Below are 15,941 nucleotides of genomic sequence, written 5' to 3'. Positions count from 1 at the left end.
CCCCTTTTTTGTGGCAGCCCTCAAATGTTGGAACATTGCTATCATGTCACCCCTAGTCCTTCTTTTTACTAGCATTGTTGTTGTTGTTGTTAGCTGCGAAGTCGTGTCCGACCCATCGCGACCCCATGGACAACGTTCCTCCAGGCCTTCCTCTCCTCTACCATCTTCTGGAGTCCATTTAGGCTCACGCCTCCTGCTTCAGTGACTCCATCCAGCCACCTCATTTTCTGTCGTCCCCTTCTTCTCTTGCCCTCAACCTTTCCCAGCATGAGGCTCTTCTCCAGTGAGTCCTTCCTTCTCATTAGGTGGCCAAAGTATTTGAGTTTTAGCTTCAGGATCTGGACTTCTAAAGAGCAGTCAGGGTTGATCTCCTCTAGGACCCACCGGTTTGATCGCCTGGTGTAGCCAAGTCTTGCATCCATTCTTCATATATTTTAGCTTCCAGACTCTTAATCATCTGTTGCTCTTTTCTGCACTCTTTCCAGAATCTCTTATTCACAATCTTACTGTGTAACCATAAAGAGGCTGTTTTTTCCCCCTTAGATATGGTGTATATGTGTGCGTCAGCTATTATGGATTGCTTAATAGTTACCTGAATCCTTGGTCTGAGAACTGTGTTTTATATGGACAGTGGAAGTGAATTTGCTGGAGTTCCTGATCTATGATAGTCAGATGGCCAATAAGAAGAAGAGAAGCTGTCAGCCCCTTAAAGTAGGCCATGTCAGGAAACAGATGTTACAAGGATTATTGTGGTTGGTCGTAGAGTTAGCCAGATGTTTGGACTGGATTTGGCATTTTTATCCACTTATCGAGTCTTTCCTAAGGACCTGGGATAGACAGATATTGCTAAAGGTATCGTCACAGGATGTAAGCTGTTCTAAGTCAAGCTGCCTTTTGCAATTGATTAATGGCAATTAATGTCAATGCCAGTGGTGTTCAAGAGATGCTCCAGAAGTTTTGGAATTGAACCTAAGGCATACATTACTATGAGTTCTATCTTTTGCTGTGTTGCCACAGTTCTACTTCTATTTGCAGGTCTTTATACTTTCTGATTTTCTTTTTCTTTTTCCCCCCTTCCTTCCTTTCTTCCTCCCTCCCTTTTTTTTCTTTTGTATCCTGCTGTCACCAGCCACTGCCATGTCCACTATTCAGACTTCTTTTTTCTTTTCTTATTGTTGTAGGGTACGGTAACAAAACCTTTCCTCTCTTATCCTAAACAGAATCAAAATGGGGTTATTTTGAGTTTCTTTCTCATGCCAGGGATGAGAGATCTTTCATTTTTCCCTTAATGGCTCCTGCACACATTCATCAAGGTTATCTCCACATTCCTCTACACAAGATTCCATTGGGGATGAGAGTTGCTGGTTGTCAACCAGCTTGTTAGAATAGATAGGATGGAAATGTATACATGTACAGGTCATCCCAGCTGGGAATTCTAGCTGAAGGAGATGGGATGAGAAGAATGAATAATTCTTTCCATCTGTCCTTACAGGGTTGATGTTGCCAATCACCTTGAGAAGGTCCTTCAACAAGGGAGAGATCTTCTTTCTGGCTATGAGAACAAGTTGGCCATCGAAGACACAATTCCTGAGGATGTTCACGCTCTGGAGCGCAAGAGGGAAGAATTGATGGTGAGTGGCTGTTATCTGAGAGAGGAGGATTTGTTTCAAACACAGGAAGGAAAATGTTGGCTTGTCTGAATGAATGAAGGCATCTGTGGATGGTGGGTGGCTTAGCTCTCTTTCTCAGAAGCCTACGCAAGCTGCAAGTGGAAATGAAGAGTTCTTCAGGTTGGTGTCCTTCAACTCCAAAGACAGTATGGCCTTCTGAGATTATAGACATTGTAGCCCAACAGAGTTAGAAGGTGGCAAGATGGAGCAGGCTTGTCTGATTGTCTTTGTGTACCCATACACACACACACACACACATATATATATACATATTGCAAAGGCCCTAGAAATGAATCTCAGCATTCAGCTGCTAATACTCCCCCAGGCATCCTTTGTTTGACTAAAACGTGGAAGAAAAGAATATCCACATACCCGAAAGTGTTTTAATTTTCCTAGCTGTGTGTGACTCCTAGATCTGCATCTCAATTTATTATTTGATACCTTTCTGCCTAACCTATTCTTGGGAGTATACACAGAGTATAACCTTGACTCGGCAAGATTGTGAACTCTTGTGAGGCCCCTTGAGACAGGCTGGCGTCTGAGTAAACATCCAAAACAGCTCATGTATTTTTTTACGGTTGAGTTGAAGTCACAATCAGCTGAGGCTCCCAGGATCCAATCTGAGTCGGTCACCAGGATCAAAGATTTATTCTTCCAAGCTTTGGGGTTCGTGCTGTAGCCCATCTTCACGAAGCTTCTCTCTCCCCAGAATAGGAGCACTGAACTGTTCTAAGCATTGTGTTTATATGGTGCCTGGTTGGGTTAGTTGTTAATTAGGGTGTTGATAGAACAGCCCAGTAGATCAGCTCATTGCAGACATTCTAGAGCAGGGGTGTCAAACTCAATTTCATTGAGGGCCGCATCAGCATTGCGATTGCCCTCAAGGGGCCGGGTGGGTGTGGCCTGGGTGGGCGTGGCCTACTGGGTGGGTGTGGCTAGAGTGTGTATGGCCTACTGGGTGGGCATGGCCAGCTCTACATCGTTCGCATCAAGGGTGCCTATGGGGGCCTGGGCAGGAGTGGGACAGATCTGAGGGTCTCTGGCAGAAGGAGGGTCTCTGGGCCAGGGCTAAGGCAGTGGGGGCTGTTCCCTCACTGTTTCCAGGATGGCTTCGCGGGCCACATGAAACCACTTTGCGGGCCGGATCCGGCCCCCGGGCCTTGTGTTTGACATGTCTGTTCTAGAGGGAGGATGGGCTCCTGCACAAGCCCAAAAGCTTGGAAAAATAAATCTTTGGTCCCGGGGACCGACTCAGATGGGATCCTGCAACATCATTCTGGGACACGTATATTTACCTTCATTAGCTGAGGCTTCCATATATTCGTCTTTATTAAATGTGGTGTTTCGATTAGCTGTGGCCCCTTCAAGCGTGCACTGTGTTTTTGTCTTGAGTGTCATTTTTGACATGCCGTAGGAGATAGAAAATCCTTGACCGAAACAGGGTTGTATGCACTCCAAAATAAAAGACCGTCAGAATCTTCCTCCCAGGCGTTTGCTAAGAACCATCCTCTGCTTCTTCCCAGGCCCTGAACTCCGAAGTCCAGGTCCAGCAGCTGCTGAATGAGGCCCATCAAGACTTGGAGAAGGCCAAGAAATGTTCCAGTACCTTGGCAAGCCAGTTCCAAGAACACTGCCCAGATATTGAACGCCAGGAGGCTGAACTCCACAAGCTCAACCAGCGATTTAGCAACCTCAACAAGCAGCTGGATTACAGGTCAGGAGGGAGAAAGGGAGGTGATGTCAGGGGCTCATCAAGGAGGATGGTCTAGCAAATTGGCAGAAGGAAGCACCCATTTAAGAATAACAGAATTGGAAGGGACCTTGGAGGTCATCTGGGCCAACCCCCTGCTCAAGCAGGAGACTTTACACCCTTCCAGACAGCTGGCTGTCCAATCCTTAAGTAACACCAGCTGCCTGCAATTAGTGCAGGTTCGAGTCCCACCAGGCTCAAGGTTGACTCAGCCTTCCATCGTTCCGAGGTAGGTAAAATGAGGACCCAGATTGTTGGGGGCAATTAAGCTGAAGCTGACTTTGTAATAATGCCGCTGGGGTGTGTGTGAAAGTCCTAATAAGCAGGCATATACATAGAATGAAGGCTATTGCTAAGCACATTGATTTGTGCTTCTTAGATTGTAAGCCGCCCTGAGTCTTCGGAGAAGGGCGGGATATAAATGGGATTTAAAAAAAAACACACAACCTCCAGTGATGGAGGATCCACCACTTCTGAAGGCAGCCCGTTCTACTGATTAATTGTTCTGAGTATTAGGAAATTTCTAACCGTGAGAACAATTAACCAGTGGAAGAGCTTGAAGTCCCCATTTTCTAAACATGTTCTTCTGCAGCAGAGCTTTTTTTGTTTTGTTTTGTTTTTCGGTTTCATTCTTAAGGTGCTTTAGAATTTCATGGAAGTTGCAGCCTCTGTTGTTGCGAGGCAGTGAAGTGTGTAAGTAGCACTCACTGTGTGTTTCCTCTTCTTTCTATGTAATGCAGTGTTTCTCAACCTGGACATCTCTTGTAAGATTTGTGGACTTCAACTCATGCTGGCTGGAGAAATTCTGGGAACTGAAGCCCACACATCTTAGAGTTACTAATGCTGAGAAAAAAACGCTCTAATGTTTATTTGCTTTGCTTCCTAACTTAGAAAAGCTCCACAAGTTCCTTTTTGATATCTCCCTGCGATTTAATGAAATTACAGGAAGGATGCTGGAGAGATTACAGTATTATGCACTAAAAGACCGGACATTTTTCCCTAGACCATTTTGTGACAGCGGCAAATGCCGGCTTTCCACACCGATATTAAGAATGTCACAAAAACTTTCTACGGAGGTGGGGGATGAGGTTGTAGAAGAATAGAGATGTGTGTGTGGGGGGGTAGGAGAATAGCAATAGCACACTGGTAAGCTGAACTTGGCAGGGACGCGGTGGCTCAGTGGGTTAGGATGCTGAGCTTGTCGATCAGAAGGTCGGCAGTTTGAGTGCCGCATAACAGAGTGAGCGCCTCTTACTTGTCCCAGCTTCTGCCAACCTAGCAGTTCGAAGGCACGTAAAAATGCAAGTAGAAAAATAGGGACCACTACGGTGGGAAGGTAACAGCGTTCCGTGCGCCTTTGGCGTTTAGTCATGCCGGCCACATGATCACGGAGATGTCCTTGGACAAGCGCTGGCTCTTCGGCTTTGAAACGGAGATGAGCACCGGCCCCTAGAGTCGGAAACGACTAGCACGCATGTGCGGGGGAACCTTTACCTTTACCTTTAAGCTGAACTTACACTCTTCTAAGGATCTAGAACCTCACCTTAGGTTGGTTGAGTAATAAATCTTTACGAAATATAATTAAAAATTAATTGGAGAAATCACTTAGGCTTTGAGTTTTAGAAGTTTTTGAAGAACGAAGGTGAAGTTGAAACATTAGCTCTTTCAAGTCAGTTATATACAGGTAGCTTAATCAACATTTGAAGTTTAGGATGAACACCCCAGAAGCAACTTACGACCCATTTTCAAAGTTACAACGCCAATACTTTCCCTGTCACATGATTGCATTTGGCAACCACCTCACCTTTGCAGCCGTTTGCTGTGTCCTGTGGTCACATGACTGCAATTTGCAAGGTTTATTTTTTTCCTGGTTTCAAGCATTGACTTCTGGTTTTTCCAGCAAAAAGATACCCATTGGGGAAGATGGATTCAATTAATGACTATGACATTCATTCAAAGACCACGGCAAAAAAAATAAAAATTCAAAAATTTGAACATGTGATATACTTCCTTAACTTATGTCTGCAATGATTTTGACTGTAATTCTGGGCTCAGTTATGTATGTAAGGACTCTTGAACCCCCTTCTAGATCTCAACTCCTGGAGAAAGCAAAATCTGCCTATTCCAACTACTGTGCTGGCTATGATGGACTGAAACGTTATTTCGAAAACATCCCCAACTATGAGCCTCAAGAAAATGACCACATCTCTCAGGTGGAAAGCAAGCTGAAGAAACAACAGGTAATCAGACAACTGGAGGGGACTGCAAAGACTGTACAGCACAACTCTATCTAGTCTATTGCAATTTTTTGCGGTGAGGGGAAAGCTATTTCTGTGCCTTACACAGCTGATGGGCTCCAGCCGAGTATTCTCAACGAAGCCTAGAAACAATTCCCAGATTTTTCACTCTGCCTCCTGAATTCTGGACGTCCTACAGCCAAGCCACATGTTCTTCGGTTGCACGATGGGCCAAAGCTAGATATGGGCCCTAAAAGAGGAAGCTTAAGCAACAACGGTTGAAAGGAAACATGTTTAGATATCTTCATTGATTATGTGTAGTCAAGATGGTCTCAACTCTTGGGTGATCAGTAGATTTTCTTCAGGAGAAATCTGTCCCAAACCTGGTCCTTCAGATCTTCCAACGGTGCACCCATCACTGCTGTCGGGTGTCCTCTGCTTTTATTTTTTATACATATGTATAGCAAGTTTTAAAAACCCGGCTGAATTAGCAGCGTTTTTCTAAAGCTAAGGGATCTAATGTCTACACAATTGGAAAGAAGGAAAGATGGGAGTGTTTCAAACTCCACCTACTTTGGGCTAAGGCTCCACCCATCGTTAGCTGTTCCAGCCTGCCATTAGCTTTTCCCATAAGTCGTGGGTCCCTGATAGGCCAGGAACACCCCTCCCCTCCCCTGCCCCTATTCAAAGATGGCACCATTCTACCTCCTGCTCACATGGAATTAATTCTTATTGTCATTTGCATAGGACCCAGATTGTTGGGGGCAATTAAGCTGACTTTGTAATAATGCCGCTTGGGGGGGGGGGCGAAAGCCCTAATAAGCAGGCATATACATAGAATGAAGGCTATTGCTAAGCACATTGGTTTGTGCTTAAAATTGTAAGCCGCCCTGAGTCTTCGGAGAAGGGCGGGATATAAATGGGATTTTTTTTTTAAAAAAAAAAGCTCTCACCTTTGTTTGCTTGGCAGAAACTTCTGGAAGAAATTGCAAGCAAGGATAAAGAGGTCCAAAAGGTCTCTTCAGAAGCCCAGCAGTATCAACAGGCAGTGAAGGTAAGGAGGGGCATAGAGGAATGACAACCCCACTTTCCCCCCCCCCCAAAAAAAAATTACACCCATTGCAGAATTGCGCTTCGTAGGTGCCTCCAGCATCATCTGGATACTACACCCTCTCTTCTCTTCCTAGGACTATGAACTAGAAGCAGAAAAGCTGAGATCCATCCTGGATCTGGAAAATGGCCGTAATGGTTTCATGAACAAGAGACCAAGACTCCAGTCCACAGCTTCTAGAGTGAAAGAAGAGGTATGTTGAGCAGGACTGTACCAAAGGTTCAGAGCAAGCTACTCTAGGTATAGGACTCCTGGCCACTAGCTGGGGGAAAAAAACATTTGAAGTCTAGGATGGGGAAGCCAGCTGGGTGACTTTGGGCCAGTCCCTTTCTCTCAGCCCAACCCACTTCACTGGGTTGTTGTCATGGGGAAAACAGAAAACAGAGTGTTAGGGTATGTTCAATGCCTTGAGTTGACTGGCTGGGCTTCTTTCCATTTTAATGATATTAATATATGAAGACCTGCAAATAGAGCAACTCTGGCAAAAGAAAGCAAAGATAGTACCAACAGTGATAAGGCACCTTGAGTGCAATCCCAAAACACCTGGAGCATCTTTTGGAACACTATTGGCATTGACAAAACGGTCACCAGTCAATTGCAAAAGGCAGCTTTGCTTAGAACAGCTTACATCTTGGAACTACGTCTTTTAACATCATCGAGTGACGTTTGCCTATCCCGGGTCCTTGGAAGGATAGGTGGACAAAAAATGCCAAATCCAGCCTAAACATCTGGCTGACTGTGCTGCCCAAGCCCCAGGGCTGGTTTGCAAATTGTTAAATACATTTAAAACCAGAAAACAAGATAGTCAAAAGAGCCAAGATGGCTGAGGTAACAGTCCTCAATAAATGGATCCTTCCAGTTGATCCCACCATTCTCTAAATCAGGGCTCTTCAGATTTGGACCTTTTATGACTTGTGGACTTCAGCTCCCAGAATTCCTCAGCCAGCATGCCTGGCTGAGGAATTCTGGGAGTTGAAGTCCACAAGTCATAAAAGGGCCAAGCTTGAAGACACCCCTGCTCTAAATGAATCCATGTTCCATTTGCAGGAAGCTCTCCTGGCTGCCAGATTCACTGAGGTCAATGCCATCAATAGGCAAAGGCTGCAGAACCTGGAATTTGCTCAGACCTTGTTGAAACAGGTAAATAGAAAAAACTCTTTTCTACTAGTTCTTGCTCAGAAAAAAATGCCCCATCTTTTATAGCCATCCAGGAACCTCTAAAGGTGGTTCCTGGATGGCTACCTGCAGATACAATTTTAATGAAACTGCAGAATATGAGAAAACTTAATTTGAGGAAGCCCCTGAAGACAGGACAAGAAGCAATGGATGGAAATTAATCAAGGAGAGAAACAACCTAGAACTAAGGAGAAACTCCCTGACAGAACAATTAATCAAGTTAGAACAATTAATCATTGGAATGACTTGCATCCAGACGTTGCTCCAGCCCTTTTAAGAAGAGATTGGACGATTTGTCCGATGATGTACATAAGGTCTCCTGCCTGAGCAGAGGGGGTTGGACTAGAAGACCTCCAAGATCCTTTCCAACTCTGTTATTTTGTTATCGTAATACTCGTGGGCTCTACAGAGTCATCCCAGGAAATTTAGTTTGCCATAATAAACAAGGACATGGCTGGTCTTCAGTGGCAGAAGCTTTAGATTGGCCCTAAAATGGAAGTTCACCTTTGCTTTCGTAGTCAATGTTGGGTGGTTTCATGGAAGAAACCTGTCCAGTGCAATGGGGGGGGGAGGGGGACACAGGATAAGGCTTTGTACACAATTTAGAAGATGCTCTTGTATTTTCCAAAGCACCTCCTTTGAATATTTAGCACAGCCCTGCAGAGAGACAAAAAAATATATTCTTTTTTCCACCAGAAAGTATCACCGGTAAATAGTTTTTGAAGACTTCACTACAGCTCCTTGGAAAAAAGAGAGCAGTGAAATGCTAGGCAGTTAAGGGAAATGCACAACTGTCGAATATTGTGTCCCAGCAAGTGATTTCAGTGGAAGAATAAGCACCAGCAAGCTAGGGGCATAATTAGAAAATATGTCTCATATAATCCTTGGACAATAAAATGTACAGATACCAGAGTGGAATTTTACGTTTTAGAAAATGTTCTTTTTGTGCGAAGTATCTCAAAACGTCAATATGACTTCTCATTTAGGAAATCAAGTCCAGGGAAATGATGGGAAAGATAGAATATGCCAGCAAGATAGTTTTAAAAAGAGTATGTGTGTTGCGGTATAATGTTCCAGTCCTAACTATATAAGCTAAAAAAAATGAGTTGTGGTGGCGCAGTGGTTGGAATGTAGCACTGCAGGCTACTTCTGCTGACTGCCAGCTGCCAGCAGTTCGGCAGTTCGATCCTGACCAGCTCAAGGTTGACTCAGCCTTCTGTCCTTCCAGGGTTGGTAAAATGAGGACCCAGATTGTTGGGAGCAGGAGGCTGACCCTGTAAACCACTTAGAGAGGGCTGTAAAACACTGTGAAGCAGTATATAAGTCTAAGTGCTATTGCTATTGCAATTACCTCAGCTGAGTAACTATGCGTAAAATGCTACCAAATGGACATTAAGATCTGAGCTGCATTAAAGTGGGGGGGGGAAGAGAATTTACTTCCTAGCTTAGCCTTCCCAAGCTTGATGTTCTCCAGAGAAGTGGAGGCTTCAACTCTCAGGATGTCCAACCAGCAGAGTTGTATATTCTGGGAGTTTCCTGGAGGACACCAGTTTGAGGAGCGATGCTCTTGCTTTAGGGATGCAGTTGAGATGGTTTAACTGACTCCTTCTTTTCTGCTCAATGACAGCAACCTGACCTCCAAATGATAGAGGAATCCATTCAGATCAGCAAGTCTAAGAAGCCCTTAGAAGAAATCTGGAAGTTGAAGAAGGAACTGGATGATGAGACCCAGTCTCGGCAGCATCTGGAGGAAGAGATCAAAGTCATCCAGCAGAACATCTTCCAGCTGCAGAACCAGAAGCCACAGGAGATTGTGCTCAGGAAGGAAGTGGTCAAGAAAGTGCCTGACCCTGAGCTGGATGAGAACTACCACAAGATGCAACAGAACCTGGCAGATGAGCAGTGCAAGAACCGGGGGCTTCAGGAGGAACTACAGGCCCTGAAGCAAAAGCTTGCCATTCTAGAGCATGAGAAAAGAGAAGGTGGACAGGAGTACGTGGTCAAGGAAGTCCTGCGGATTGAGCCAGACAAAGCCCAGGCAGAGGAAATCTTGAAGCTGAAAGAAGAACTGGAGGAGCTCAAGAGACAGGAAGGAAGCCGGCAGAACGAGATGGCCCTTCTCCACCACCAGATTGCGGCTCTTTCCAACGAGAAGATCCGGGAGCAGGAGAGAGTGACTGAAAAGGCGGTGGTGAAGATGCAAAACGATCCCCAGCTGGAGGTGGAGTATAGGCAGCTGCAGGAGAGTAAGCAGAGGGAGAGTATGCTGAGGCACCAGCAAGAAGAAGAGCTGCGTTTCCTCCAAGACAAGCTGAGGCGGTTGGAGAAAGAGCGAGCCATGGTGGAAGGCAAGCTCACCGTCAAGGAGGTGTTGAAAGTAGAGAAGGACGTAGCAACAGAAAGGGAAGTGAACGAGCTGCGGCGCCAGTATGAGGAAGAGAAGGCCAAGGCCCGCTTGAATGAGAGAGAGAAAGGCGAGTTGCTTAGGAAGATTCAGGCTCTGGAGGAGGAGAACGCCACGGTGATTGTCCAGGAGAAGGTGCGGGAAATCGTTCGCCCAGATCCCCAAGCTGAAAACGAAGTGGCCAACCTTCGCTTAGAAATGATGGAGCAGGAGAGGCGATACCTGGGTGGGGAAGAGCAGCTCCGGGCCTGCCAGAATGAGCTGGTGGCTCTCAAGAGCAGAGGGCCTCGGGTGGAAGTGCAAGAGATCATAAAAGAGGTCATTAAGTACAAAACAGACCCGGAAACTGAATCAGAGATGCAGCGACTCAGAAATGAGATTGTGGATAGGACCAGAGCCATTGAGAGAGCAGATCTGGAGATCTATAAGCTGAAGCAAGAAATCGAGGCCCTGAAGGGAGCCAAGCCTCACATCCAAGTGAAGGAGGTCCTTCAAGAGATCCTGCAGTACCGGGAGGATCACCAGATGAAAGAGGAAGTGGAGTCCCTGCGAGCTCAATTGGTTGAGGAGCAGAAGAAGCACATGGACTTGGAGAGGGAGAAGAAGCAACAGGAGGAGATCATCAGGCAGAAGGAGGAAGAGCTTTCCCAGGTGAGGGAAAAAGTGGTGAAGCAGGAAGTGGTGAAGCTGGAGCAAGACCCTACCTTAAAATCGGAGATTAACACTTTCTCCCAGAACATTGAAAATGAGCTGCAGCAAATAGACTCGCTTCGGACTGAGCTGCACAAGCTGCAGAGGAGGAGGTCCCAACTGGAACGCCAGCTGGAGGAACTGGAGAAAGAAAGGCAGGCCCGCAGGGAGGCCGAACTGGAGGTGCAGAGGCTGAAGATCAGACTGAGTGAGCTGGAGCAACAAGAGAAGGACACAGCAGAAAAAGTCACCGTGAGACAAAAAGTGATTCTTCAACAAGATCCTCAGCAGGAGAAAGAGCACAGTCTACTTAAGTTGGAGCTGGAAGAGGAGAAACACAAGAAACAAGTCCTACAAAATGAACTGGAAGCCTTGCGGAAGAAACTGCAGGCACTGGAGAAGATGGAGGTCAAGGAGAAAGTGGTCTTTTCAGAGAGCGTCCAGGTGGAGAAGGGAGACACCGAGTATGAGATTCAGAAGCTGAAGAACAATCTAGAGGAGGAAAGCCGACGGAAAATGCAACTGGATTCCGATATTAACAAGCTGGAGGCCAAACTTTCTGAAATGGAATTTAACAATTCCAAATCTTCCAAGGAGTTGGACTTTTTGAGAGAGGAGAACCACAAGCTCCACATAGAAAAGCAGAACCTTCTTCTGGAGATGAGGAGGTTGCATTCGGAAATTGAGCTCACCACGATGGAAGCCCAGGATTTGAAGAACATGGCCCAGGTAGATCGACATGTCAATCTCGATTTGAGGTTCCACAGCCTGGAGAAAGAACTGGAAGATCTGAAAAGGTTGTCTCAAGAAAAAGACGAGGAGATCGAACAGCTCCATACCCGCCTCCAGACTGTTGCTATCAAAAGGGAACAGCGAGAAAACCACCTGAGGCGCTCGATTGTGGTCATTGACCCGGACACGGGGAAGGAGATGTCTCCAGAAGAAGCCCATCGATATGGCCTTATTGAGTGGAGCTTATATGTCAAGTTGAAAAGTCAAGAGTGTGACTGGGAGGAGATCACGATGAAAGGGCCCAGTGGCGAATCTTCTGTCATCTTGGATCGAAAGTCAGGGAGGAAATTCTCTGTTGAAGAAGCCTTGAAGCATGGAAGATTAACAATGGCTCAATATCAAAGTTACCTCAACAAGGAGATGTCTATTCAGGAGCTGGCTATTTTGGTATCTGGACAAAAATAACCGTTTCCTTCTCAACTGAAGCAAAACTATTTCTAACTGGTCCAGAGCTATCTTGTTACAGATCCAGATGTTTTACTATTTAATGCTTCCCTCAGATCTATCTGCCAAAGCCTCCGGTGTCCTTATTCAACATTTGGGCACTCTTTAGCTTTAAGTCACCTGCATCGATCTTGCCCAAAGCTAAAAGTTTTGCACCTACATTTTTGCCAAGTTACTCTTCTCCAAATGATAATGAACTCTCTTTCTGGCAGAGGGACAGCAGATATCAAGCATTTATCCAGTGCGCATATTTCAGTTTGGCATCTCAACTATAAAATCCTGGAAAATGGCTTCAGTGTCAAACTGAAATCTGGGCACTATAAATTCAGAATTATATGGCCTTGAGTGAATGCTTTTTTTTTTGGTCTTACTGCAGCATGGATAGGATGCTATTTTACCTTTTGGAATTATTTTTAAAGTTAATGCCGTGTATGGGAAACTCTAAGCACTTTAAAGCATCACCTAAACCTTATTATAACTGCATCAACTGGTTTGTTTCTTCTGGAGAATGCTTAAAAGTTTAGGAAGTTATCCAAAGGAAGAGCAGGTGGATGGTATGGTAGATAGGCAGCGGATGCTTAATAATCCTTCATTGAAATGGGCAAGTGAAAAGTGATTGAACATAATGGGCTGGCATTAAAACACAGTATGACTTACAAGAAAGATACAATCGTACCAGGATCCAACTAGCATTTTGGCAGATTGGATCTTGAGTTTATCAAAAAGCTATCTACATGATATGGGAGTGGTCAAATTTTAAGGCAGTAAAGATGTATGTATACAGTATATGCCTATTTGATGGTGGGCTTGGTTTTGCAGATCAGATTATGTAGAGATGGCTCTCTCTAATCCTTTAAAAAAGGGGAGATTAATAGAGAACTATTACCAAATCCAAGTGCCTTTATTTCTCCCAAAGTCTCACTTGTAAGATGCATGCACTGTTTTGCTTACTTATATTTGACTGTATGTATTCAAGTTATTTGTTGGAGAAGGGAAATGGGAAAAGTTATTTATACCCCTCAGTTATAATAAAGATGTGATCCAAGTTAATGGTTCTTTAAATCTTTTGCCTGTCAATAAATGAAAACTATAGGCACTGAATTTGTCCAGCTGTATACAAAAATACACAGAAGATGGAATTGGATATGTCTAGTCTAGTGACGCGGTGGCTCAGTGGGTTAGGACACTGAGTTTGTCGATCAGAAGGTCGGCAGTTTGGCGGTTCAAATCCCGAGTGCCATGTAGCAGAGTGAGCGCCTGTTACTCATCCCAGCTTCTGCCAACCTAGCAGTTCGAAAGCACGTAAAAATGCAAGTAGAAAAATAGGGACCGTGACGGTGGGAAGGTAACAGCGTTCCGTGCGCCTTTGGCGTCCAGTCATGCCGGCCACATGACCACGGAGACATCCTCGGACAAGCGCTGGCTCTTCAGCTTTGAAACGGAGATGAGCACCGGCCCCTAGAGTCGGAAACGACTAGCACGCATGTGCAGGAACCTTTACCTTTAGTCTAGTGCACAGGTCTGCAACCCGCAGCTCCGGAGCCACATGCGGCTCTTTCAACCGTCTCCTGCGGCTCCCAGTCCTCTGCCATGTGCAGTCCCCCCCCCCAAAAAAAAGTGGGACTAAAAAAGTTCAACCAATCAATTCAAATATGCAGGGTAGGTGCATATCTCACCTTGGCTCCACTCTTCAGTCAAACCCTGTTCTGCGCATGTGCGCATGTACGCACACATTTTTTGCGGCTCCCAGTTTTTCCTTTTGTGAGGGAACCAGTTCCGAGTGGCTCTTTCACTGTTTCAGGTTGCTGACCCCTGATCTAGTGAAAAGAAGGGCTAAGGGCAACATGTAGCAGTGTTCCAAAGAAAAGGGGGTCAACTTATTCTCCAAAGCACCCGAAGGCAGGACAAGGAAGTAACAGGTGGAAACTAACCAAGGAGAGAAGCAACCTAGAGCTAAGGAGAAACTTCCTAACAGTGAGAACAATTAACCAGTGGAATGGCTTGTCTTCAGAGGTTGTGGATGCTCCATCACTGAAGGCTTTCAAGAAGAGATTGGACAGCCATTTGGCTGAAATGGTATAGGATATCCCGCTAAAACAGGTGGTTAGACTAGATCAGGGCTTTTCAACCTTTTCACCCATTGTACCACTTTTAGGATATGGCAATATTCGAGTACCACCAGTTGCCTAGCAAGGTGTCAAATATTTGACCAAAAATAAGGGGAAAGAACAGTTCGCTTGGTGACTGTTCGAAGTTACAATGGCACTGAAAAAAGTGCCCCACCAAGCCACAGCCGAGCAAGTCACTGCCCACCCGGCGGTGCTCTTCCTCCTGTCTGAGGTTTTCATTGTTGTGAGCATTTCTGTTGAGGATTGGCAGCGGGGGTGGGGTGGGAGGTGTTTGGTTTTTATTCCTCGTCTGCTGGGTGGTTGCAGCAGGTTTTGGTCAGTTCACATGACCCTGGGACACTGTGACCGTCACAAATATGAATGAGTTGCTAAGCAAATGAATGTAAATCACAAGACCCTGGAGATGCTGCAACATTCCAGCTGATCGGCGCTTCTGGGCTCAGCAGAAGCATCAGGATCAGCGCCGAGCTCCAGCTGGAGCCTGGTGCTGATCCTGGCGCTTCCGCTGAGCCCTGACAACCCTGCAGCTCCAGTTGTCTCTCGCTCAGGCTTGTGCAGTGCTGCCACCGGTTCAGCTCATTCCCCTCCCCCACTACTTTTCTAGGATGGTTGCGTACCACCTGCCAGGTGCAAATGTACCACAGGTGGTACCCGTACCCCTGGTCGAAAAGCCTTGGACTAGATGATTCCAACTCTCATGTTATTCTATGTTCAATGGCATTCTTTTGACATTCTCATGGAAACACTGAAGAGGCATATAGCAATGCAAGGCAGATGCAGAAACAGGGCAGTTTTGAGAATATTAGCCTTCCATTACCATAATTAAGCCAATTCTTTTCCGGGAGTGTCATTGACCACTGTGATTCCAGAATCAGATTGAAGCACACCAGGGCTGATAAGAATGAAACATCAGGAGTCCGCCGATGTGGCCCTAGGTGCCACTTTGCAAAATATATACCAACAGGCACCAAGAGGTGCAGACTGCAGACTCCAAATGTGTTTTTCTACAACTATCCCTAATTTTGGTCTTCAGCATAGCTACCAACTTGCGGGCATTTCTGTCAACCCTCTACAACCCCCCCCCCCCCCCGAATTTTCAGGTGTTAACTGTAATCCTGCCTTTCCCATGTATGTCTGCAGGAAATTTAGGCACAGAAGGATTTTCAACAATTGCTAAGCTGGAAGCTAAACTCCATACACCTACAGCTATGTCTGAAAGGTGCTTTTCCCACAAGACGTCTTTGTTTTTTTTTCCATTGAAAATGTTTCATTTCTCATCCAAGAAACTGAAGAAGCTTCTTGGGAGGAGAAGTGAAATGTTTTCAAAGGAAAAACCTAAGAAAGTCCAGTTGCCTTTTGGAAAAGCACCTTGGGGACAACCGTGACCTGCATGATTGAGAATCTCCATAGACACCTAGAGCTGTGTGTTTCCAGCTTTGGTACCTGCCAGATCTGCAGACTTCTAACTCCCAGAACTTTCAGCAAAGACCTTGCTGGCTGGCAAATTCTGGGAGCTGAGATCCAGCCTTTCATCCTTA

At 45.6% G+C, this 15,941-nt stretch overlaps 1 protein-coding gene across 1 annotated transcript in view; it reads left to right on the top strand.

Moving 5' to 3' along the window:
- PPL (periplakin) overlaps positions 1–13,305 on the top strand; it is a gene marked incomplete at its 5' end in the record, with an annotated part of 74,812 nt that extends 61,507 nt beyond the window's left edge. Inside the window, 7 exons of the mRNA XM_081338580.1 lie at positions 1,493–1,631; positions 3,194–3,384; positions 5,510–5,660; positions 6,628–6,711; positions 6,845–6,961; positions 7,816–7,908; positions 9,572–13,305. Of these exons, the coding sequence (XP_081194706.1) occupies positions 1,493–1,631; positions 3,194–3,384; positions 5,510–5,660; positions 6,628–6,711; positions 6,845–6,961; positions 7,816–7,908; positions 9,572–12,235 (3,439 nt within the window). The 3' untranslated portion in view covers positions 12,236–13,305. The remainder of the gene's footprint in view (positions 1–1,492; positions 1,632–3,193; positions 3,385–5,509; positions 5,661–6,627; positions 6,712–6,844; positions 6,962–7,815; positions 7,909–9,571) is intronic.
- Between the last annotated feature and the right edge of the window lie 2,636 nt (positions 13,306–15,941).

Source organism: Vipera berus (genome assembly GCF_964194415.1).
Source record: "Vipera berus genome assembly, chromosome: 13".
NCBI classification, from domain to species: Eukaryota; Metazoa; Chordata; class Lepidosauria; order Squamata; family Viperidae; genus Vipera; species Vipera berus.
The sequence above is the reverse complement of the archived record's forward strand: the minus strand, read 5'-3'. Positions and strand labels throughout refer to the sequence as shown.